At 24.1% G+C, this 27241-nt stretch overlaps 2 protein-coding genes across 2 annotated transcripts; one reads left to right on the top strand and one right to left on the bottom strand.

Annotated features, from left to right (window-relative positions):
* The first annotated feature begins 7454 nt into the window (after positions 1–7454).
* LOC145832192 (uncharacterized) lies at positions 7455–8403 on the top strand. The gene has a single exon (XM_082939523.1). The coding sequence runs from the start codon at positions 7539–7541 to the stop codon at positions 8298–8300; it is 762 nt and encodes a 253-aa protein (XP_082795649.1). The 5' UTR covers positions 7455–7538; the 3' UTR covers positions 8301–8403.
* Positions 8404–9588: 1185 nt separating this feature from the next.
* On the bottom strand, positions 9589–21181 carry LOC145846876 (uncharacterized). The gene is made up of 9 exons (XM_082953442.1): positions 21042–21181; positions 20589–20731; positions 16352–16511; positions 16068–16283; positions 15603–15776; positions 15193–15224; positions 14915–15019; positions 14656–14749; positions 9589–9880 (listed from the first exon to the last, which is right to left on the bottom strand). Exons 1-9 carry the CDS (start codon positions 21091–21093, stop codon positions 9795–9797), a joined length of 1062 nt encoding a protein of 353 aa, XP_082809568.1. The 5' UTR covers positions 21094–21181; the 3' UTR covers positions 9589–9794.
* Positions 21182–27241: the final 6060 nt, after the last annotated feature.

The following is a 27241-nucleotide window of genomic DNA, read 5'->3' as shown; positions in this document are numbered from 1 at the left end:
TTTAGAGAATACTTGAAAGAAAAACTTATTTAGATATTATGTTATAATGCTCGATGTTGATAAAGCACAAAAAATATACTTTAGGTTTAGACGGAACAAAAAAACACAGTTTTACAATCAAGTTTTATGTATAAATATTTTAGAAGGAGGTATTTTGTAAAATATTAAACTTTAAGTATATGTAAAACAATTTTTAAAAGATCATTCAAATACAAAAATGAGGTAAAAAAAAAATAACAATTTGCGATATTACTATAACAATATGATGTGATAAAAAAAGACAACAATTAAATTGTAATAATTGTTGGGAAAACATTCATGTGCTGTCTAATGTAACTTTTTGTAAAATTTTTGAAAACTTAAACATTAGTTATGGAATTGAAAGCATAAATACAGCTTCTTAATATATGATATCCTTAAAATATATAAAACATTCATGATAACTTTTGTGTATTAGTTATTATTTCTGTTATTTTTTAAATACTTGGTTTACTTTTATAACTTGATATCCATCTAGATTTATAGGCAAAATGAAAACTTTTTTTTTTTGTTGTATTTTCATCAGCTTATGCTGCAGAAGACGAAAAAGTAACAATTTTGCATGTGACGAGTTACGACAGAAAAGAGACGCATATGACACTAAATTCGGTTTTAATTCAGAAAAAAGACTTTTAATGTTTGAAGCAACGTTGATAGTTGTAATAAGATTTATACTTGATCTTAAACAAAAACTAGACTGCATTAATAAAAAAACCTTGTTTGTATTAACTTTTTATAGTCTTTTATTTATAATTATTTCTCAAAAGCTCAATAGACATTCAAAATAAAAATTTCAAGAGGAACTTGGTTGGAATGCAGAAAAAATTGTAATGATCTCGGAGGAGGTCTTCTGCGCCTTGCCTTCTGCGGTCTTTCAAAAATAAAATATTTGTGGTCCGCTATTGTAGTTTCAGTTTTTATATTTCCAAAATATCTAGTGTATTCCTGTAAGTTCCTGTAAATTTTACCTACAACCTTTTTTTTTGCTTTTTCCTTCAAAACTCAGAATATCTGGTGTAATTTTTAAAGGTTTTAATTCTAAGGAAAAAAAAAATGCTCTAGGGCCAAAGTTATACCTTTAATAGGCCGCATCCCATGTAAAATAGTTTACAGATGTCAATATTAAAAATATAAAACTAAACTAGCTAAGTTAAAACTAAGCAACAACTTAAAAAGTACCTAACTCATTTAATACAAGCAAAGTTTCTCTGTACAATAACAAGTAATGTTCACTGAGTTCTGAATAATATTGATACTTTAGAGTTCATAGAGTAGAACACAAATAAGCGGTTTCGATAAGCATAAACACAAACATTTAAAAACTATATTAGTAAAGTAAAAACAATTTCAATAACTACTAATAACTTCTAACTCATGTAAAGTTTAAATTTACAAAACAATAGTTGATCAAACTTTTTTAGTATTATAAAATTTTTTATGATAAAACTTAAAATAAAACTCATAAGATTTAAAAGAAATATTAACAACAATATATAAAAGTTAGTCACAGAATAAAAACAAAAACTAATAAATTCAATTGACTATGTAAGTAAAATAAAAATACTAAATAAAAGTTAAAGTGTTTATCTAAAAAAATATATATTAATAGTACTGATTTATCTAATTATTATTTTTTATTATTTGTAGTTTGAATTATTCGTATTTATAAAATTTATTGTAATTATAAAACTAAGCACTCAAAATTTAACAAAAAAAATCAAGGATTAATTCATTTGAGAGCGAATTCAAAAAAATGCATTTTTTGTTAAGCTTCAGTAAAAATAAAAAAACCAAACAGTACGCGTTTCTTGTGATTAGAATATAGTCATTAAATTAATGTTGAAAGATAACAAATAAGCAAAACTAAAATTAACATGTTCGGAAAATGTACTTAAGTAATTAGTTTATTAAATTTCATTGTACTTATTAATGATTTTTTGCTCTTGCATAAAGTTTGTATGTGTTTAATATAGTATTTCCAGAAAACACATTAGCTTTTTCTGTTAGTTTATATACTTCTACTTTTCAGTACTTTGTAGAACTGTTCTAGTTATAGCATAGAAAAACATCCATAGAGTCTAATAACTTGTGAGTTGTGTACTCTACAAATTGTTGTTATTATAGTTAAAAAAAAGTTTTTCGTTTGAATCTTTAAGTAGTCGACATTATTTACAACTAACACTTCTGAACATTAGATTAAAAAAACATAAATTTTAATCAGAGTAACTTACAGCCAAATTCGTGACATGGTCAACCAAAATCCCCAAACCCTTGGATAGGGCTGAGCGACCAAGGCAAAGTACAGGTTAGTGAACGCGGTACGATTCATTTCAGAGAAATAAAACTGCTTTGTACTACTGGCAAGCACCTGAGCCTAATAACGGTGGTAATCAACACTGTGCGCAGTTTTGGCACGCTATTGGTGGTTTAAGAGATTCTGAGTGTTCAGTAAACGCCAACTTAGACCGCAAAGATGGAGTGGATGTCTATGGGTTGTGTGAGATCAAAACTTACAACTGTTTAGACGATTAAAAGCAATACGCTTATTGATATAAGCTTTTGAAAAGATAGATTAGTATGTTTTAGCTAGATATTTTAGTTAAGCACATTTATTTTTTTTTAAATAGAAAAAAAAATTAAACAACATTATTAAATTTTTTCACTACTAGTGTTTATCTACATAACATTTTTGTAGCAAAAATATGTTTGTTATTTTAAATTAAATATTATGTAAAAAGCGATTTGGTTTTTATAGCTTTTTTTTGTTTATTTTTGATATTAACTTATAATTTTAATACAACTTACATTTCAAAACAAAAAATAAACTTTTAATCAACATATATTTTCAGTAAAAACTTTTTTAGACAATTTTTAGAAAGAGATCTGTTTTTGATTATGTCTATTGTTTAGTTAAACTAAACAATTAATTGCAAAATGAAAAACACGTTGTTACAGTATGCTTGATCTTATCTTTAGCATCGTATTCTTCTAATATATCTAGTACCACTTTTTTAAGATCGAAACACTCAACAATTTGTTTAATTTTTAGAAATTTTAATTTATAATCGTTAAATAAAGTTAATTAAAGCATTTTTGTTTGTAAAGTCTGAACAATCCAAAACTTTAATGTTTTTAGTTTTGTTTTTATCTTAAAAAAGTTACCTAGTTTTGACAAACTTCCATCATTAGGATGACTCAAATCTTTTTAAGTGATTTATTTTGAACCTTTTTAAATGATTTTTGATCCGAAATTTTTCAGTATGTTTTAGTTTTTACACATATGGACGAAACTTAAGTTAGCAGGAATCTAATTATTACAATTGACATTATATTGAGTCGTTTTGTGTGCAACTTGAAGTATAAACAAAAAAATTAATTGAAAGTAATTTTTTTCACTTGTTATTTAATCAATTTTTTATATTTATAAATGCGATTGTTTAAGTTAGAACTTTAATAATTTTTGTATTAAAAGTGAGCAAGTTTCTGTATTAAGCTTAATTTAGACCTAAATTAGAAACTAAAAAAGCATCAATACTAAAAAAGTGTACTAAGTATGGCCACAGAATAAAAAGTTTAAAAGCTGTTTCAATTTTTATAGTTATTAACTATGAAATAGTTAAAGCTTGTAAACAACGAAGGACTAAAATAAACTCTGAAAATTCTTTTACTTACTTAGCATGAAGTTTTCAACAAGAAAAACTGTTTTAAATTTATTTTTCAAACTTAATTAAATACTCGTCCGATCTAAACTAAATTAATTTCTTCAAGCACGTGTTTAGTACTTTGTAATCGTAAGTTAGTGATTGTCGTAATTATGATTATATAAAAGTTTTAAGATTTTTGTAACTTTAAAATACAGTAAGATATAAGCGAATTTTGACTTATAACTAGCGATTATTAACAACTCCAAAACTTTACAACATCAAAAAAATCCAAAAAAAAAAGAAGTTTATTAGTAACAGAGTATGATTTACTAATAATAAAACATTTTTGTGAATGCGCGACGAAAAGTATAAGGAAATATGTTTAAGAAAATAATGCCTATAATTTTTATATTTTTTTATTTATCCTTTGGTATAGTTTAAATTATATATAAAACTACTTAAAAGTTTTAAAAAGAGTATTTTTTAGTTTCTAAAACTATAAAAATTTACCTTCTGAAATGTCATTAAATACTTTTATCAACCAAAACTAAAAAAACGCAAATGTATCTATTAAGTATTTATAAGTTGAGTTATATAAAATTTATCTATGTTATTCTAGACTAATTATATGAAATTTTTATTGCAACTAATTACATTTGAGATAATTATCAACTTTATTAACATTAATTAACAATAGTTACGTTTTAAAGAAAACAAATTAACATGGTTTCCAATAACCAAATACAAGTTAAAATTGATGAAAAAATTGTTTAGCTTAAATTTTTGTTGCAGTACTTTTAATAAATTAAGTTTATACAAAAAAAAACAAAAGATTAACATGCTAATTTATTAAATAAAAGAATAAGTTTTTTGTTATTAACTAAGAGTTTTTCTTAACTTTTATTTTCGAACTAAAAAAAATTTAGTAAAATTTTTAATATAGAATTAAATGTTAGTATTCAGATAGAAACATATTCTTATTAACCTAACTAAACAACTAAGCTTAAATTTTAAGCAGTTTTACTAAAAACAGAAACTAATTTATAGTTTAAAAGAGTTCCTTGTGTTATTTGTTTTTCAAACTATCAGTACTAGATTTTTTATATATTCAATTTTAGGTTAGAACTAGAAAATAAGTACATAGCTAGAACATATATTCAATATAGATGTAGTAAAAGAGAATATATTTAGTATTTACTTTACATATAGTGATACAATACAAACATATGCTTGTATTGTTACCTACATATGTTAAAATTGAATTTAGAAATTGATACAAAACATTTCATGTTCAGTGTTTTCTAATAAGCATTTGTTATTGAAATTTATTATTTTTTTTTAGTTTTTAGCTTATTATGAAACCCATTGTTTTTTTCTTATTTACCGCTTATTTTTTTGAAAAAAACATTAGAAAGATAAAAAAAATTATAATATTTTAAAAAATCAACTGTTTTTATTATCATTAAATATATGTTCACAATTTTAGACTTTTCAAAAAAAAAAAAATCATAAGCTATTTGCCTTTTTTGTTTTGTCTTGACAAAAAGTAAAACTTTAAAGTACACACTTCAATTAAATTTGTAGTCTTGACTAAAAATTACTAAATTTTTTTTAGTATGAAGAAAATAAGTACTTTTAAAATTAACAAATAACTTTTTTCAGTTAAAAACAAGTTTTACTATAGTTACAGAATAATAATGTTTTTTAGTACGAATTCTAGTTTAATATAATATTTTCATACAGTCACATTTACAACTTTTATCGACTTGAAATAGTAAATGCAACAGTTAAAATAGTATTGTCTATGTAAGAAATGACGTTTAGTCTATATGTTTCTTAATGATGAATCATTACAGAGCTTGAAAATTTATTATAATTTTATATTAATTTTATTTGTTCTAGTTGTATATATTTATTTACAGTATGTTTTTTAATAGAAAATTATTAGTTGTACTTATAAATACAAAAAACTAAACAATTTTTTTGTTTTGTTAATTGTAAAGTCTATTTTTAGAAGCCAACCGACTAAAAAAATAGCGTCAAAACTTACAACGAAAAGAACTATTTTAAGTAAAAATTGAAAATTTTTTTAAATTTTAAGAAATGTTTACTCTTCTTCTATTTCCAAAAAGTTTAAGAAAAAAATCAAATTTAAATTGATAAAAATGTACTTGTCTAAGTGTTGATAGATATATTATTGTAGTAAAAAAATGTTTGTAATATAACTTAACTTCACTTGATTTTTTTATTTTAAAAACAATTTTAAAAACTACTCAAGGTAGTGAAAGAGACAAAATATGTTTAGAATTAATTTTTAACAAAAAATTGTTAAAATAAATCTAAATTTTCTATAAAGAATAAAGACGTTTTAACGTTTCAAATAGACAATTTTTTTTCCAAAGCTTTAACTCACTAATCGAAATTCTGCAGATATTACTTTATGAACAGTATTTTAAATCATGGTAAAAACAAATTTTTTTCTATATTTGAGAGCTGAATTTTAGCTGAGCTAGTCAATTGTTTTTATTAGTTTTGAGTACCTATAGTTCAAGTTATTGCGGTTCAATAGTTCAGTATTTTTAAAAGCTTGCTACAATAAGTTTAAGAAAACTAAACTTATTTTCGTATAAAGTTTCTATATAAACTGAAAAAAAAAAATTTTTTATTTAAAAAACTGTCGGAATAAAAAAAATTTCCAATTTTTTAGTCTGATTGAAAAAAGAAAACAGTTCTAAAAGAATTGTTATTATAATTGTTTAAATATTTCTCTGTTGACTAGTTATTTTTTATATATGTGATATATAAAATAAACGATTAAGATAAATTGTGTATATTCTAAAATATTTAAAAAAATCCTTTTTTATTCAATTTTAGTTTAAGTATTATAAAGATTTTAATTCATTATTTCCACAAAGTTACACTTATAAGCAGTTTAGTAGCCTTAGTTATTTTTGTGTTGTTTTATTGTTTAAAGTTTTCAACACTTATGTAATTGACCAATACAAACTTTTATTATATGTTTCGTTTAGTAAAATGAAGTGCGTATGTTTGAGCTGATTAAAAACTTGATAAGTTTGCATTTTACTTCATTGTTGAATAACTTAACATAAAATTTTAAGATAATTATAGTCGTTCCACAACTATAAACTATTAATAATGTTTGGTAATTAAAGGTTCCAATGAAACAAGTTCGTTGGAATATAACAACAACAACTTGATAAAGTACTAGTTTTATTAAAATCTAGTATAATGAAGTAACCTCACCTTGTATAATTTCAACAAGTTGAATACACTTTAAAACTGTTTCTGGAAAGTATTTGTTTTTCATCTTATTCAAAATTTATTTTAAAGAGAAAACTAGCTACTACTAATAATAAAGCTTATAAATATTGTAATAACTTTTCATTCGGATAAATAGTTAAAGAAATAACTTTATTACAGTTCTACGTATGTTACAAATCTAACATGATGCTAAAAGAAGAAGTAATCACACTGTTGACTATTTATCATGAAAGTAAAACTTACGCAACAAACGAAAAAACAAATACTGAAGTTACAAGAACTTTCCATACGAAACCTTTTCATGCATCAACCCAAACCGTGTTTAAAAACTTAACCGAACAAACAGACAAACACAAGCTAACTGATAACTATAAAGATGATAAATTCAACACGACAATAATAGCTGTTGCATGTATGTTGGTTTCTATTTATTTCCTTACGTGTCTCGTATATTATAAACACAATAAAAACAAAAAAAGCTTTAAACGATCGTTGAAAAGTACAACAAAATACATTGTTTTTATGGATAGATTAAGTCTCACATCTTCAGTTCTTATAACGTCTTTACTAGCCATGGAAATTGTAGAATCACGGTTTGGTGATGTTCCTAATCCATACTTTTGTGATTCGATAAAAGGATTTAGATATACTTTGTACACTTTTGCAATACTGAGCACCTTACTTATTTTGTGGTATCGTCAAAGAGTGTTTTATGAACACTCAAGCGTAAGACACCTCACAAACTCCTTTCTGAGATTTTTGAGCCAGTACACTTTCCACTTTCTTATTTTCAGTGCAATTTTCAGTTTGATCATAATTCTCGCAACTCGCAGGTACAGCTACTCGCCAAGAGGCTGCTTGAAAAACTCAGAATCCATAAAAAACTTACCAGCGCTGTTATCAACAGTGTCAGTGGGTTTATACCACGGAATATTTATTTTGCTGAGCAGTTTTCCTTTGATAAAACAGCGTCGGTTGTCTAACTTGGTGTCGGAAGAAGGTCAGCCTCTTAAAAAGTACACTGAAATTATCCACAGGTGTCTGCTCTGCATGGTGTATCCGACTCTAACAAGCGTTGTTATGCTCGTACTTGCTAAATTCGTAGTCGATGACTTGCACACTCTGTACAAGCATCTCTTGTACGACGTCGACTTGATCATTCTTTTCGTGTGCGTCATCGGCTCTTACATAGACTTGTGGAAGCTGTTGACGTTTAAAGATATAAACCAAAACTGCCGTACGTCTTCCAGGTCAACAAACCATCACGTCAACGTGAGCACTGAGCAGAGCCCAGAGACCAATGAAGCTCCTATGTCACCTTTGAAAACCTTTTGAATTATTTTTACTATTTTTTGAAAATTTTAGTAAATTTGAGGAGAATTAAGTTCGTATGCATACAAATTGTTTTCTAATTGGGCCTGATTTTATTTTGTTTATATTTCACCAAGAAAAATATTTTATACTTTGATCAAATACATTGAACTTTTTTTTAAAAAGACTTAAAGTAAGATATTGGAAAACTTTTGTTTATGTGCTTTGGATAGTTTAAAGTTTTATTTGATTTCAATGCTAGTTTAAAAACTGTTCTCTACTTTTTTTCAGTAACAAGATTTACAATTAAATAATACAAGTGAAAAGATTTGGTAAGAATTATTTAAAATAGATTTTTATATTACTTAAAAATATAGGTTAAAACCTTACGGATATTTTAATAATATTTCAATTGTAAATTTTCTTACTTTATACTTTCTGGTAAAAAAAATATATTTTACTTCATATTTGAAAAAAACATTAAAAAAAGTTTTTTAGTGTTTATATGTGCATACGTTTTTGGTACATTTTTTATTCGTCTAATACCTAAGTTGATGATGACTTATGAAGAGTAATATAATGAACGTAAGAATCAATGTAAAGTTAATTTATTCTAAAAACTATTCAAAACTAGTTCGAAATAAAGTGTTGATAAAAAAACATAAATTTTTAAAACTAAAAAAAATATAACTGATAACTTTAAAAAAAATTATTTAAAAATTTTTACAAGTTTACAAGTATTTAAACCATTCATTTAAAAATTGCTAACAAATTCATACATAAATCGAGTTTTAATTTTATTTTACAAACATAAGTTTTAACAAGTTAAAAAGTTTCACTGAGTTTACTAGTATTTTACTTTAATCAACTTGTAAAAAGTTTAGTTTCAAAGTCACTTTTTAGTTTTAAGGCTTTAATTAAAAAATGGTATAAGAAAGTAATGAATAAATTCCTTGTTTTGAATTTTTGACTTAATTATACATCGGACTTTGCAATAAGAATATACAATTTAAATGTACATTAAAAAAAATTCTATTATTGGAAATAATAAAAAGATTCTTCTTATTTTTTCTTAACGCATTTGGTTTTAAATAGTTTAAAATTTTTTGAATACTCTAGTGTTTGTAGTTAAAGTAGAGATATTAAAATAAATTTATCATGTAAATTAAGATGTTCGTAATTACTAAAACAAAAAAAAGTTAGTAGATCAAATAAAAACGTTTTATATTTCAAAAAATACACTTTTAGATATCATACTTAGATGCTGAATATTTTGAAGTAAAGTGTTAAACTAATTTACAAAACATCGTTGTTAGATAATTTTATTAAACATAAAAAAGAAGCAAACGATAAAAATAATCAAAGCTAAAACAAAAAAAAATATGCTGTATGAAAACTAATCAAATCTACGTTAGTTTTATTAATATTTTTCTAGAAACTTGAGAGAAATTAAAGCATTTATGAAAAGTGTTCTCTTATAGTACAAAAGAAGTTTTTATGTTTTGTCAAAGCACTATACTAAAATAAGTAAAACCCACTCCTACATGTTTTCAAAGCTTTTTCCATCATTCTGAAGTATAAACAATCTACGCTGCATCTTTTATCTGTCAAAAAACAATAAGTAAATCATAAAAGTAAAAAAAAAGCTGATATAATAATAATTGCTATATTAAAAACGACTAGCAACAGTTTAAATAAAAATCTTCCAGTTTAAATGAATATGGATATATGATTTATTTTAGTATAATGGTGTGAAACGAAAATTAAAAACGTTTTTTAAACAAAAACAAAGCAAACTTAATATTACAAAAACCTGGATGAATTTTTTTGTAAACAGTCTCTTAGTTTAAGATAATTTTGGAAAGAGCAATTAAAATACAATAAAGGATTCAAATAACTTTCTTCCTCACACTAGTTTATAGTTTAGTTTGTTTCTAATAAATTTTGTTTTCACATGAATTAAATGGGTGATTTAAATTTGCTATAACGTGAGCTTATAAGGGTATCGCAGATAGAACAAATCCTGTTGTTTAGCTCATGTTAGTTGAAAAATTAAATTTAGCACATTGTGCTATAAATTTCACAAAATGAAGTGCAGGAAATGATCAAATTTCATTAAGGAATGTCCTAAAAAAAAAAGATAAATTTTTTTTTTTTTTGAAAACCAACATTAACAGTACAGTTTATAAATTTTCAATCGTATTTTAGTAAAAGAACAAAAAATTGGATCATTTAAAAATATCTTTCACAGAGCCAGAAATATTTTCTAGTCTCATTTTTTTCGGCTGAACTATTTGTAATAAACAAAGTATAATTGAGGAATAAACTTACAAGTACTTTTATTGACAGAGTATTAAAAACTGAAAATAATAAACTAAACCACAAAGATTTTTTCTGGGTCAGAAAAATTTAATGTTATACTAGTTTTGCCTTATGTAGGTGCAAAATTAACAAATTTTTAAAGCTGTATTAAGAAAAGGATAGAAAAGTTTACTATTCAGCAAGATATAGAATTATTTTCGTTTCTGGCTCAGATGTTAAAATGCTAAAAGTTACTATGGTAATTCAGCAATGAAGTGTTTTATTTTTGGTTTGTTTTAAGTTAGTAATTTCACGCTTGAGTAAACAAAGCAGAGCTTTTTAACATGTCTGGTAGAGATCCTATACCTAACTAATGCAATAGTTGTGTTGTTTACACTTTCAAATACTGTTGCTCAAACAGTTATATTGCTCAGAAGTATTGACACTGAGAATAAAGGAACATGTTCTGAAACTTTTTAAAAGTCATATTAACAATCAATCAACGACTATTAGTATCATAACTAATAGTGCTATGAAAAAGTTATCAATAGCAGATCGTTTATTTAGAATTCAGATGGTACAAAGAGTTACAGTGAAGCAAACTTTAGTATATAAAGATAATGCTGTAATGTTTTTGATATGTTTATAGTTGAAGCTATACTTATACATCTTACAAGCCAACTTTATGCAAGCCGAAAGAACTACTTACTTTCGTTATTTACTTAGACCCTGTTTGTTTTTAAATGTAGTTATATCACTTTTTATGTAAATTAATTGTTCATGGTTGATTGAAGTTTGATAAACTTTTCTTTATAGTTGATTATATCAAAAAGATGTATAAAGTAAAATAAATTTTTTGTTACGGTTGTAAACAAACTAGAGAAAGTTGATGAAATATATTTGTGCAAAGAAAAAAGTTTCTTTTATCATATTAGAAAAAATCCTATATGCTTGATTTTTTTTTAAATGAGTGCTACAGATTGATAATATTACAATGTGAAAAATTTTAAACGTTAAAAGTTTATAATTTAAAATACATGGAGTAATATATCATGATATTTTTTTCTAAACTTAAGAGGTTTTAAATATTGTTAAGTGGTTAATCATAACTAGACAAAGACCTATTAATTGTATGCAACAAACATGTTTTAACTATTTAATTACACATTTGTGTTTTTTTTGTAGCTCCAAAATAAAAAAACTAAAATAAGCTAAATTGTAACAATAAAACACAGATAGGAAATAAACGTGATTCACTTAAGTATTCTAAAATCTTGTTATGCTAAACTACTTTAAAATATATTTGAATTTGTTTCACAAATATTAAAAAAAAATTATCACAAACAGTATGTAGTCAAGTTTACCTGTAGCTATAAAAAACTACAATATTTTGATACAAGTCAGTTATTTGCTGTTATCGATTGTAAAAAAAACCTAAAAAAAGCTTTTAAGATATTTAGAAAATACTTAACAATATTTAAACAGTCTTAACACGTAAAATACTTTTACTTTGATAATGCTACACATGTTCAACAAAAGTAACTTACTAAAGAAAGGCTTATGTTTTAAGTAAAAAATACATATCAAAATATGTCTTTTTACAAACAAAACTTTAAACAAAAAAACAATAAAATGACATTATTTATACATTTGAACATTATATATTCAAACGTTAAAATTTATTTGATAGGAAGTTTTTTATACGTTTAAAAGTTTTCTTTGTATTTAAAGTATATAGTTGTTTATGATTAAAAAAAATAAAAGCTCAAAATTTTTATTGTATAACCGTAATTGAAACTATGTAGTTGATGACATGTAGTGACAACAAAAATAAGGGACGACACTTAGTTAGTGTTTTTACAATGTTTCACTAGTTTATCATTATTATAATTATAGTAGAGACTAGTTCAAAAATGTAGATATTCCAGTAAAAATTTTGCCAAGAAATATTAGAAAAATAAATAAATTTCAACTAATTCTTAGGCAAACTTAGTATTAAAATTCAATGCATGCAACTTTTATAAGTTTTGTTACGTATACTTGAGTAATTTGTGAAACCTTAAACCAGTTTTAAATTTCTAGCTAATGATTTATTAGTGTAACCTTGTGTTAGTGTAATAACCAGTCTTTATGTTTTATTCTTATCATTATTATCATCTAAGACGTTTTTTATCTTTAAAATTTTGTTTTACTTTATAACATTATAAATTTGAATACTGCTGTTTTTTTCAGTATGTTATTGTTGTTTTATTATTACTATTATTAATAATTTATTGTATACATCAAAAATAAACTGCTATTTATAAAACAAAACATAAACATAGAAAAAATAAAATCGTTTGGTGCTATAAATTTCTACAGAACTAAATTTTCTGAAAATAAAAGTGTAGCTTAAAATAACTGTGAAGGTCGTTATTGAAGATGTCTATCATTATTATTGATAAAAATGAAAAATTTGTACTTGACTTGTTTCCGTAGTATAAAACATGTTTACAATCTTTCAATTTGATCCCTTCAAAATGAATGTTTTATAAATAAAGACTTTACGGTGTTAAATTATACCTAAAAATAATCAACAACTAACTAAAATTTAGATTATACTAGTGCTGTGTTAGTCAAATCCTACTAAGGATAACGTTGAATCTAGAGGTAGTGCGTTTTTTCTTTACAGTTTTATTTGTTTAAAGATACTTTTCGGTTTTACAAAAATTTTCCTTTACAAAATAAAAGCGTTTTTATAGACTATTTAGTAAAAGAACACTCAAACTTATTTAAAAAAAATATTGTACTTGAGACAAGAAACGTAAGCTTTTTTTTTCAAAATAAGTTTGTAGTCGGAAATAGTATAAAGTTTTGACTTAAGTAATTTACTTCAGCTTTGTGTAACTTAAATTCAACAGTGTCTAAGTTGAGGTAACAACACAAAAACTTGTTTTATTCAGTTTTTGCTAACATAATTTTAGCAAGTGTTGCATTTAGTTACATTAAGTAAAATCTTATCATTTAAATATGTTAATTCGTAACTTTTATAACTAATTCATGTCGAAAGCCTAAAGATTAGTAAGACTGATACATACCACCTAGTTGTGTTAAATACCAATTGCATAACATTTTCAACAATTTTTTTTTCCGTTTATTTGTGGATTTGAAGCATACTTATACGTTATTTGGATAAAAACTTGCATTAATATCTTTTACGAGCGTTTTTATAGTATTTAGAGTCGTTGTTCAATGTTTTAAAATGTTAAAGAGTTTTTGATTTTAAAGGAAATGTATAGTAGTTCTACAGTTCAATATCACTTTACAAAAATATTATTGGATACGGTCAATGTAGGAAGCATACTTATTTATTAAAAAAAATTCTACAATCTGAATTATCGGTTGCAGCTTATAAAGTGGCACTAAGAAGTTTTCAAACCGTTTTATAACTTTGAAATAGGCAACATATTTTTTATGCATATCATCTGATCACAATATTCATTCAGAATTGTTTGTATGGCGCCAACCTTATTTACTGATAATGTTGGTGCTAGTTTAGAATAACATAATATAATTTAGACAAAATCTACAAAAGACAAATATAAGAATCTTATAATAATTTAAATAGTGTCATTGTGAGTTTTTGTTGTGTTTTATCGTCTTATGGTTAGATATAGCTATGTTTTTGGTTAAAAGATTATACTTGCTACTTATTAAGTTTATACTTTAACATACTAATAATAACTACAATTTATATAAAATCAGTTAGCTTTGGCTTATGTGCGTATCATTTTTTTTTTTTGTAATTTGATTAAGCTTTAAAAAAGGTAAGCTTTAGCAGTATTGCTTAAAGTTGTAAATATTTAATAGATTTTAGATGTTTTTTATGATGTTAAACATTGGAATTTTTTTAAAAACTTTAAACCTACAAACTACAAATGTCATAACTATAAATGTAAAAAATAATTAAGCACTGGTTATTAAATTTCAGAAATAATAGTGCCTAATTTAGTTAGTTTTGTTGCTGAAACACTAAATAAAGTTTATTTAATGTTCTTGATATTTGCAACAAAAAATAAGTACTAAAAAAATAACTCACATGATGCGCATTTGAATTTTTTTGAACAAAATTTACTGTGATATCCTTTATTTTTCTTACAATTGACGCGTATATTTGGATTCAACATTCTTTGCTGTATTAGTAAAATTTTAGTCTAACAAAAGGATACTTTAACTTCATGCACAGTTTTTTTTATAGATTTTTAAAGTATTTTTTTTGTAAATATTGCAAAAGATTGATAAGTGTCAATTTTAGGTAAATATTTCAAAATGATTTGGTCAATGTACAAAAATCAAACATCAAATGCGCTTCCTTCCTCCGTGTCGTCTCCGATGCACACTTCATCTTTGTACTTCATACAGGTTTCATCATCGTCATCAACGTGCATGCACACTTCTTTTCGCTGTTTTTATTTAAATTTAAAACTACAAACAACACCAAAATTACTTTACCCTTAAGCACTATCCCCGTACAGGTTATTATCAAGTTTTTATTAAAAATTAAGTTTAAATTTCGGAGTACATCTAAACTTTTTATAAAATATTGAAAGTAAAAAATTAAATGTAATAAACTGACCATAATACACTCGATTTGAGAGGACGTCATTCCTGTAAAATAAAAACAATAAATAGTTTTAAAAAAAACATAAAGTATTTTGCTATAATGTTTTTATTCGATAACATTACACGATGCTTTTTTACAAAGGTTTTTCAGTCAAACCTTTTTAAAAATTTAAAAAAGTATTAAAATAGTATTTAAAGCAAAATATAATATTTTAAATCAAAATAGGATTCCAAAAAGTAACTTTTATAGTAGTGTTATAATATCAACCGTGTTATCGTGTTTCAGCATTAACAATATCTTTTTGTTTGGAACCATTGAAATAAACTTTACATAAAACATTATACAAACTGTCTAAAAAGTTATTATGAATGCAAGTATAGTTTAAAGCATTGCGTAAAATTTCAAGTTGTTCAGAGTGGAACCTTGTAAGTCAAACTCTATCTGGTCGCACATTGTTGGTGGACAGCTGTCAAGTTGTAACATGACAACTGTTGAAACGCTCCTTTCAAAGTTGTAGCCGATAGATTTTTCTGCTGGTTCTATGTTCATGTAGTTATCTCCACCGTGAGTACTATTCACATGCGCTATTCTGTTTCCTAATTTAGTTTTTTATAATAGATTATTCGACGGTATGTTAGTTCAAAGTTTTTATAAACAGATTTTTTTTGGGTATAAATTTATATCCAATAATGCAATAACAGTCAAAAAACTAATTTTAAGTATATTTACTAAGTAATTTACTATAAATATAAGACAATTGTGATGCTTTCTATGGTTCATGTATCTAAAAATACTAAAACTATTCTTATTAATTTTAAGAATTACAAAAAAAAAAGAATTTTAGTTATCTGAGATTGAATTAAAATGAATATAAAACATTTTTTTACCGGTTATTAGATTAGTTACTGTGATGGTAGAGTCTCTAAGTAAGATGGAGTTTTTTAATTCACCAACGGTAAACTCTGTTGTTTGCGACTTGTAGTTGTCTAATGATTGTTTAAGTCTTGGGATCATGATCCAGCATTTTTGATCCTGACTCCTGATAGTTGTTCCTGAAGCAAGACTAAAGTTTATCTCATCGTCGTCAATGAAGTTGCATCCGGCTGTATAGGAAAAAAAAAATCAAGTTCGAGAAACAATAAAAAATAACAGTGTTTCTTTCATCACTTACAATAAAACTCTACTTGAAATCTTGCTCCGACGTTTGGTCTCATATAAAATCCAACTCCTCTTGATTTCTTGTAAACTAATATTTGCTCTTTGAAAGTATCAATTCTATCACACTTCCAGTTACTACAAATGTGGAGAAAAGATTTTCCTCTGGCTATTGCCTAGAAAAAAGTTACAATCAATTTTAGAAAATTTTATTATTATATATCAATAACTTTATAATTCAGAAAAAAAATCACGAGCTGAAGACAGTTGATATTAGTTTAAACTATTACTGGTTAATTAGTGTCCTTATAGTTTATTAAAAGCTTAAAGTTTATGTGTCACAAACTCTAAAGTGAAACTATGATTTTATAAAGAATTAAGTAAAAACTAAATTTTTCATGAATATCTACAAACTCTATTTTGATAGAGATCTGATTGCTAAGCAAATAAATCAGACGAGACAGTAAATTGACTAGATCCTAATGAAATATACAACTTAGGGAGTATTTAAGGTACCAAAAAACAGTGACGGGTAAAATATGCACGAAGACACTTTTGCACGAAAAGTCATTTTTGCACCGAGAATCAATTTTGCACGAAAAAATAATAATGATAAAAATTAACAAAAATAATTAGTAAAAGAAAAATACCGACCAAAGGTAAGGGTTAAGGGTAACAGTGATAGTAGAAAAAAGAGAAAAAAGAAAAAAACTACTAACAAGAAAAAAATAACCGACCAAGGGTTAGCAGTAACAATGATAGTAAAAAGAAATTAAATAAACAAAAAAAGTAATAAGAAGAAAATAACGTTACCGACCAAGGGTAAAGTTTAGGGGTAACAGTGACAGTTAAAAGAGTAAAAGATAAAATAAAAATAAAATAAAATGTTTCAACCTCTGCTAAAACGTCTTCGTGCAAAATTGTCCCTTCGTGCATTTTTAAAACTTACCAAAAAAAAAACTACTTAACGGAAGTCTGTTGGAAATAATTGAGCTATAATAATTTGTAGACAAAAGTTCTAGTTTTTTTAAATTTCTGAAAAAGAACCTACGAATTACAATAAGTTTTAATCTTCAACAATAAAAAACAAGTTAGGGTTTTTAAAAAATATAAGAGTATTACATGTTACATTGTAACCGAAATATTTTCACAACTATTCTAAGTTTTTATGAGATTTTAAAATTTATTATGAATAAATACTTATTTGTTGCCAGACTGTTGCAACATACTATTCAATAAACAAATAAAAGTTTTTTATGGTATTTTACGTTTTTTGTGCCTTATGTAAAACTTTTGTTGCGTAATACCTTTATTTTGTGTTCAAATTCTATATACAATTCAAAAGGATAAGTGGAGAATGAAATATTTTAAAAATATTTGCAAGATTTGGAAATATAGTATGAATAGAAAAAAAAAACACAACAACCTAGTTGATGTCTGTAGGAATCGGGATTTGAAAAAAAAAGAACTATATTTTTAATAGCTTTATAAGTCTTAAGTTAGTTGTTATACTTAATTTGATTATTATCTCAAGTGTTTAACATCACTTGTTTATAATAGTTAAAAATTATTAGTACTTAATGTTCGCAATGCAATGAAAAACATTTTACGAAGGTAAAGAGAGCAAGTTACATCATGAGTAACTTCACCTTCTGCTTAGAAATTTACCAAAAATTAATCAAAATATCCTTGGCGGTACGTCGTGAAAAAAAGAAAAAATTATAAAAAATTAAATAACAAAAAAAACATAAAGTTTAGGAAAATCCTGCAACTTATGCTTAGATAAATAAATATAATACATAGAAAAAATTTAGATGTGCAATAAAAAAAAATTAGAGACTAACTTAAAGTTTAGTTTCTAACTACTTAAAATAATAAATCAAAACAAACTTTTAAACTAAAATAAAAAGTATTAAAGTTTATTTCACGGTTTTGGTAGCTTATTAAAAATTGTAAGTTATAATATCTAAACAAGTTTTTTGGCCGTTTTAAACAACAAATTAATTACAAACGTTATTTATCTTTATAATATAATTCAGTATTCAAACAGTATTTAAATGGACCTGTATTTAAAAAAATAATTAAGTTTTAAGTGAAATAAAAAACTTCTCGTTTGTTTTAGTTTTTTCTTTTGTTAATAGCCATTAGTTTTTTAGTTTAAAGCAGTTTGACTATAGACGAAGATTTATAAACTTAGTAAAAGCGAAATAAAAGTTTTAATGAATTACAGTTGCTTTGTTTTTAGTAAACAATCTTAAAATGCAATAATAGCTTATAAAATTACTTTATTAGTTGCGAATTAAATTATAAAAAGACTTGACCTGTTTTATATATTTTTATTAAATACAATATCAGCTTTATTAAATTAATTCATTTAACTGTAAAAATTAAATTTATAACCTATTTTTTGGATAAAAACTTTTGTTACGAAAGTAAGAGTTTATATGCCCTTAATGTATATATTAAGATGTTCTGGCTTTTTTTTAAATTGTAAATAGAAAGTAGTTTATTCTTGTTATAAATATTGTAAAAAAAAATTTATAACACATTTTTTTTTGTTTTATTGAAAGCTTTATGTTGGTTTGCATATTTATTTACTATAAATACAAACTTGTTAAAAATAAATAACCTAAGTGAAAACTTTAAAACCAAATGTATAGTGTTTGCATAACGGACAAATAGCAATCAGACCAGGGATTAAATTTTTTTATCAACCAAAATGTGTACGTTTTCTAAAGATTAGATACAGTTATACATCTATTTCGACATACTATAAATAGTTAAATGGTCAGAACAGGTAAAAGTTGTTTTAAGGAATTCAATAATTCAAAACGTATTTCGATGCGGTAACTTTTCACGTCAGCAGTACCTGGTATAAAATACAGCCGATAATTATATAATTGAGGCCATGAGTAAAGACATTGTGTTCAAAAATATAGAACAAAATTTAGTATGATAGATATTAAATTACGTATTTGTAAAAAAATATTAAGTTCTTAATTGTATTATAAGTAACTTAAAGTAATGTTTGTATCCTAATTATCAGATAACAAATAGGAATACAGTTGAGGTAACTGTACACCGCATAACTAGGAAGTAAATGTTGATAATATAAAAACTTTCTCACGCTTTGCTTTTTAAAAGTATACATAGATGCGAATAAATTTCTTCATAGATAAATTTCAATTTGTAAAATTGTTAAGGATCGAAGCAAGAGTAAAATAACATACAGTTTCTTATAGGTAATCGTAACTAATATTCTGTGTACGTTTTATTTTTAAAACGATAGTTTAAAAATTTAAACAATTAAACTGAATTAGAATTTTATTACAGAAAAAAAAAATAATTAAAGCTTAGATATACTTATCTGCAGTTGCAAACTTAAAAAAAATATTCAAATATTAAATAAAACACAATTATGGGAAATTTTTTAACGTTGAACAATAAAGCTTAAAATAATATAGTTACAACAGTCTTACTTTTACTAAGTTTTATTACTACAGTCTTAGTGTTTACTTGCACAACTTAAACTTATATTTAATAAATTAATTGTTTCTAAAATTTTCAGCTTATAGGTTTTTAAAAACTTTAATTAAAAAATTCAAACGAATAAAGTGAATGAGTAAAACATATATCCTAAGGCTTAAAAATTAGTTTTTATACAAATAAAAACAACTTTAGTGTAAATATTTTGGCGTGTATATTTTCAACTACTTGTTTCTCTTAATTACAAAATTAAAAGTCAAAATCTTACTTATACAGCATGAGCATTTTATGTAAAGTGCTAAAATTATTATTTTGTTGTATTTTTTTTTTGCGTTTAGATATAAAGTATTTAATTGTTTGGTATCTTCTGTTTTAAACTTTACAAAAGAACATTAAACAGAAGTTAAAAGTTTATTATTGTAAACTTAACAGCATTAATATACGTTAAATTAAAAAAAAATCATAAAGTTCTCGAACTCTATGTAGAAACTGCATGCGAAGTTAAAAAACTTAAATTGAAGTAAACCATCCTGATAATTTTCAAAATTAATAAATTAATTTACGTTTATAAATAATGAACTCAAAATAAAAGTTAGTAAAAAAGCTGTTTTGTTAACATAAGAATATTTTTCTAACTTTGATTTATCACTTATGCCGTATCAATAACTTGTTAATTTACTTCAAACAAGGTAAATTGAGCCAGCAAAATTCCAGCAATCTTAGTAACTTTGTTAAAATTAATTATATAAATTATCTACAAGGTAAACCTGAGGATTTTTGATGTGAATAAAGTAGTTGTTCCATCTACTTTCAGTGATATACTTGAACGTAGTAGTAAAGTCGTTATGGTTAAAATTTCCGTGGCTCATTTTACAATACTTTTCCTTACAAGTCTCGCCGTGATCCATAGCTAGTTTGTTAGAATAAATTTAAGAAAATGTTTTTGTACAAAAAAAAATTATACAGACACAATTATAAATTACAGATATTTAGCATATTTTTTCTGTAAGATTATTTTAAAACTGTTTGTTATCAAAGCTAAACTTTTACGTTTTATTAAATCAATATTATTTAAAGCTGATCAAAATGATATTGAGAATTTCTTTTTGAAATGTATTTTGATAACTTTTTTACTTTTTTTCTAAATTCATAAAAAAGGAGTACTTTTGTTTGAATAAAATGCGATAAAACTAAAATTTATTAAGTAAATACTTTCTCACCTGCAGTAAAAGAGCAGAAAATTAAAGCGAAAAAACATAAAAACATTGACATTGTGTACTACTTCTTACAAACACCTTATAAAACTGTAAACAACTTTCATATACAAAACCACAATTTTTTTTTGATAAATAAAGATAAGTCTTGAAGTAGCTGAGTTTTTTAGGAACTGCTTGAGATATATGGGTTAATACATTTAAGCACGATCTTTTTTTCAATTGAAAAAAGCGATCATAAAAGGGACTATTTTCTCCCAAAATATTCATCCGCCCCCAGGGCTTTTGACTATTCAACGTGCATCTTGCATGAGGCACTATGACTTCTTTAGATGTAGATAAAAAACATAGGAAAAATTTTATTCACAAAAAAACCTAATATTGAATTAAAAAAAAATTAATATATAAGTAAGTTTATAAAACTCTACTTTTTGGAATTATTGCAAACAGTTGTTAATTCCATAGATTTAACGAGTGTGCACACATACACACTAGTTTGCATAAGAACAACTTCTCTGTAAGCAACCTTTTTAGTAATTTTTCAAGACTAAAACTGATTGTGTATTCAGTCTAACTTTTTTCTTAAATACTACTTTTGATATCTCATTACACATACAGTATTCATATAACATTTAAGACAATTAAACGCAAACAATTATTTTTAAGTAGTAAAAAGCTATGTACTATTCTGGTAGGTACAGAACTTTTCTTCATTTATATAGTCTGCAGGCTTTTAAATATTTTTAGAACCACCGGTTTTTTTGTTGAATAATTTACTAAACTTCACTTTTTCGAAGTCATAAAATTTATAAATAGCTGTTTCACATTAAATGGTTTATTTTAAAAAGTCCACTTTTGGGTACGAAAAAAAATTAAACTTAATATAATAAGCAAATTTGAAAACTTGAAATTAAATAAAAATTTAAGGAAAATGTTTGTGGTTTATTTTTTACTTTTTCGTGTAAGCAAATATCAACACATGTTGCAACATATTGACCATATGAACAGATTATTTAGATTGTTTCAGCTATTAATTTACTAGATTTTTGAACACGGATCAAGTTTAAACAAATTACATAGTTTATAGATTAAATGCATTTGAAATGTTTTTAGTTTTTCTTTCATAATGCAGTTTTATTCTACGAAGACTATGTGTTTCGTCTCAATCTATTGAAGTTCTGTAATATTGCGATAAATTGAAAAAAAAAATAAATAATGAAAGCTTTTTTTTTTGACAAATAAATAAGACAATATTTACTTTTTAAAACATTAAGAGGTATAAAAAGTATGCCACATTACTTGTGTTTTAATTTATCTAATTATAACTCAAATAAAAGTATTGATACGTGTAACGTTTTTCATCGTGTGGTTGAAACGTGCAAAAAAATCTTGTAAAATTTTCGAGAAATTGGATATGATTATTTTGAAACATAATAGCATAAACACATCAAAAAAAAAACAAAATTTTTTTAACAGATAAAATTGCATCATATAAAATAAGAAGTTAAAACTTTTGAAAATATTATTAAAGTCCTTTAAAAAAGCATACCAAAAGTTTTATTCTAGTGCTTGTTTTATCCTTAAAACGATATCTTATTTTCTAGAAAAAGTAATAAAGTTTCAATTAGTACGAAATTAAAACAAGCCGAAAATATTGTATACTCTAAAAATAGTTAAAACGATTTTAATAGGTTTATAGATTGGTTTGTTTTTAAATATCACTTAACATCAAATAAACTCATAACACGAAAAAAAAATCAATATAGCTATCGTGAAGTAAGCTATTAATTCACTATCAGATATAAATAATTTTTTTCGATAAATTAAAAACATTCATGTGTGTTAAATATACTCACAAATTAAATATCAATCGTTGATAATCATAAGTATGACAGAGCTAACAATAAAGTTTATTCGTACTTGTTAGTATTAGCTATTAACATCTTGTTTTCAAATTTCGTTAACTTTAATGATTTATCGATTAACACTGTGCTGTATCAGAAATTTAGACTAGATAAACTTGTTTTTTGCAAGCGATAAAATTGTACTTTAAAGTAAACAATACAAGGTTTGAATAACATTTTAAGTTTATATAACTATTTACACTAAAGAATACAGTTGTTATACTATAAGATTTAAGCAATTTCAATAACTGAGTTAATGTTTCGTTAAAGTAATACTTTGCATGTATTTGAAGTATACAAACGTAGCTTTTGTATTAGATGGCAGTTGTGTGATTTGAAAATAATTTATTTTTTGTAAGACAAATCTATTACAACTTTAGATGTTAATTCACACTCAAAATATTACAAACAGTTTGAAGGTTTAGATGTTGGTATGTTACATTTATCCAAAAACATTTGTTATGAAGACATCTAATTTAATTTGAAACTTAAACTTTAAAACACTTTGACAAAGACGTTTTACACTGTTGATTTTAGTTATGGTTTTTGAAATTCTAATATTTTTGTCATGTTTAATATAAAGTTTTTTTTTTCTACTTTTTATGAGTGTTTTAAATTGACAATTAAGTTGCTACATTTGTTTTAATAGACTAGCAAACTAAAAATTAAATTAAAACTAGACCAAAAAATAGTCTTACTTTACTCAACTGTCGTATAAATTGTATAAAAATCTAAATTTTTATTTAGTCTGTTTTGAGGTGTAACATTTGTTTTTTCAATGTTTAAAAATACAAAAACTATAGATTTAATTTTTGTATTATACTAAAATGTCTCAGAAATTGTTTAAAATTTAAATAATTGTTAAATAGTTTTCAAAAAATTTAATTCACACAAAAAAACTTTGTTCTTAAATACTATTTCTTTCTTCTTAAATACTATTTGAAATAGGTATATAATAAGGAATATGTTCTTAGGTTTCATTGATAGTCTTACTAGTTAGAAATGAATAAAATTTAAGCAAAACAGCGCGTTTAAATTAAATAAAAGTTTAACAAAATTTCAAAATTGCCATTTCAAAATCAAATTAGTCAAACAAAAAGTAAAAATACAAAATGACATTGCTTTCATAAAATATCAAATAACTATGCCTGAAGAAGTGTTCTGCAATTATGGTTTTGTAATAAAAATCTTTTAAACTTTTTGTTTGAATGCAAGCAGGTAATATAACGATATTACATCACAATTTGATTAAATTATTGATAAAAACATTAGAGTGGTATGTTTGTTTAGAAAGTCCTTGTCTAGTTTATCTTTTTATATTTAATAAATGGTTTTATTGTTGAGTTAAAAGTCCATTAAGTTTTGTTCTAATGATTTTTCAGTATAAATAAGTTTTTTATAATACAGAGGTAAAATTTAATTTTAATGCTTTAGACGTTAATAATGTAAACACAATTTTTATTTTCAATAAGAAATTTAAAAGTTTTTTAGTAATCTTTAATTAGTTTATTTGATCTCTTTTATATTCAATGTCTTTTTACCGGTTAAAACGGATTAGTTTTTCACGAACTTTAGGAAAAATCAAGTTAAACAATTTAATAATACAGAAACTTTTTAATAATGAATAAGAAATGAATTTAAATAATAAATCTGATGCCATTTAAAAAACACATTAAACTTTATCGAAAATGACGAAATTTGAATATTAAAGTGAACAAAAAACACAAAATAAATACATGTAAACACAACTGGGAATTTGTTACTGTATGCAGGTTTCCAACGTTCTAAACATGTTGCATGAGTTTCCACAACTTTTAACTGAAATATAAAATTTTATTTATAGGCATTCTACAATTAACATTAAACTTATAAGTAAACTTACAGTTAGAGCAATTGACGAGCTTCCCAAATGATTTGTAGCAAAAAGGTGAAGTTTTGCCTATTAATTTGTTACAATCTAGTGTCTTCTTATGTACTTTATCTTTTCTACCAGACCCTGAATTCTAGAATGAAACTTTAACTTTAGCTTAAAATAAGAAATACCAAGGATAAATAACATTTTTTATAACCTTATTTTTTCAACAATGACAATTTGGTTAGTTTATGATAATTACTATATACAGAGCGGTTGTATTTGTAAACATAAAATAAGCTAAGAATATTACAACTTTAAAAATAGGAAAAAATAGTCTGAAAACAAGCTATTATATTTACACGCCCTAGTTTTAAAAGTAATTTTTTAGGTGAATAAAATCCAATAAAGGTATTAACTTTATAATATATAGTCACTTAGTACTATAAAATTTATATAATTTTATGTATATATATGCAGACAAAAAAAAACAAAGTTTGTACAACTAAATTTTGTCAGTTGTGTAAATGTTACTTAAGTATTACACATATTTCTCTTATGTACTTTTTTTTTGTAAAGCTAGTTTATAAGAACTTATATACAGTAGTTAGTTTTCTTTAGTTTACAAATTTTATTTATTTACAATTTTTTGTTTTAGTCTATTTTGTAGAAACCAGTAGCTGTAAAAAGAAATGGACTGTAAAATGAACACTGGAATTTGTCAAAAAAAAAACGTTTTTAAAGACAGATTGTTGTGTAAAACTTAGTAAATGTACTTGAGAAAGTAAGCTTAGAGAAACTATACTGTAATCGCAAAGCAATGTAGGATACTTTATTTGTGCAAAAGATATTTATTTAAACTAGTTAGATTGGTTATTAAGATGACATCTACGATTTAATTTACATCTAAGATACTTTAGTTTTATAAATTTTAATAATTAATGTTAGCTTAATTCTCAAATTAAATTGAGACAAGATTTATATATTGAATATAACGCTTGAATCTGTGCAGGACACAGTCTTTGTTTGTTTGTGATTTTGCTACGGTATCAAATAAATAAATAAAAAGAATTATTGTTTAGAAAAATCTACAAATTTATTATGCACATATAAGTTTAATTAAAACATAAGTTTAATTTTAATTGAATTAAAATTAAATTAATCTCTTTTTTATATTTTAACTTAGTACATAGTTGTAATAAAAAGCTATTTAGTTACTTTATCTTTCGAAGTTAGTTTTAAACCATATTGTTACTTAGATAGCTAGTTTTATATTTTGAAAAAAAACTTTAAATATACTTTAAAAATAAAAGTATTAAACAATTAACAACGATTTTGTAAAAAAATAGAATCTTTGTAACTGTAATCGTATTATTCCAATTTAGATAATATATAAAAAGATTGAACTATTTATCAAGTTGTATTTTTCTTTTATCAATTTAAATTAAACAATAAGTATAACTTTTTTTGTAAGAATTTAACATTGACTTATTTTCTTGATTAATTAAAATGTCTACAAAGTTTTTACTAATATAAAGTTATAAATACAGAAATATTAAAAAACATTTAAAAAATAAGTTATTAACCATATTAAACTTATTAGTAAACTTTTTTTATTAGTAAACTAAATTTTAAAACAATAATTTTTTTTAATTATAGTACATAAATACGTTAAGTAGAAAAAATAATGAGATTTTTATTTGTATGACTAATTTAATACGTCAGAGAAAAGTATAAATACCAATTTTACAATTTTTGCGAAGTAACAAAAAGTTTTCCTTTCACATTCTTTATTTTCTATTGTCGTAGTTTTTTACCAAAAAATAATCTGCATTGAATATTTATTTGATTTTATATACAACTTGTTTTTTTTATTATACATTTTTAACCTTGTTGTAGTGAACATAACGTTTTTATTAGATAAACTTAGTAAACGGAGTCTTTAGTTTTTACCATACAAATTAGTTATTTTAGGTAAGTAACTTAAGAAAACAACTAACATCTTTTTCTATCGAGTAATCATACTTTAAGATGTCGTCGTATGCTGGGCAGAGATAATTGATTCTACATTTTCCATTGTAAGCTATCCCTAGCTCACAATTTTGCCTTGTCTAAAATTAAAAGAAGTGTAAATGCTTAAAATATAATGATGGAAGTTGCAAGAAATAGCAGCAATTTATTATTTTTGCGTTAAACTTAGTTTTCAATAAGCTGTTTTTTGTAGTTTAGAAGTACTTTTTTTTTTTTTAATTGTTTTAATACAATATTAAATAATTTTAAACTTTAATAAATAACATTAATAACATTCAACAGTATATAAATTTTCATTTTTCATAGAGCAGGTCAAAAACGAGTATAGTTTTAAATTTTCAAAAAGTAGATTGCAAACGCAAATACTATAAATAAAACACCGAAAAAATTATGTTTATATTTATTTACTAAAAAAAATA

Source organism: Thalia democratica, chromosome 1 (assembly GCF_965202585.1).
Source record: "Thalia democratica chromosome 1, ktThaDemo2.hap1.1, whole genome shotgun sequence".
In the NCBI taxonomy this organism is placed as follows: Eukaryota; Metazoa; Chordata; class Thaliacea; order Salpida; family Salpidae; genus Thalia; species Thalia democratica.
This window is presented reverse-complemented; position numbering and strand designations above follow the sequence as displayed.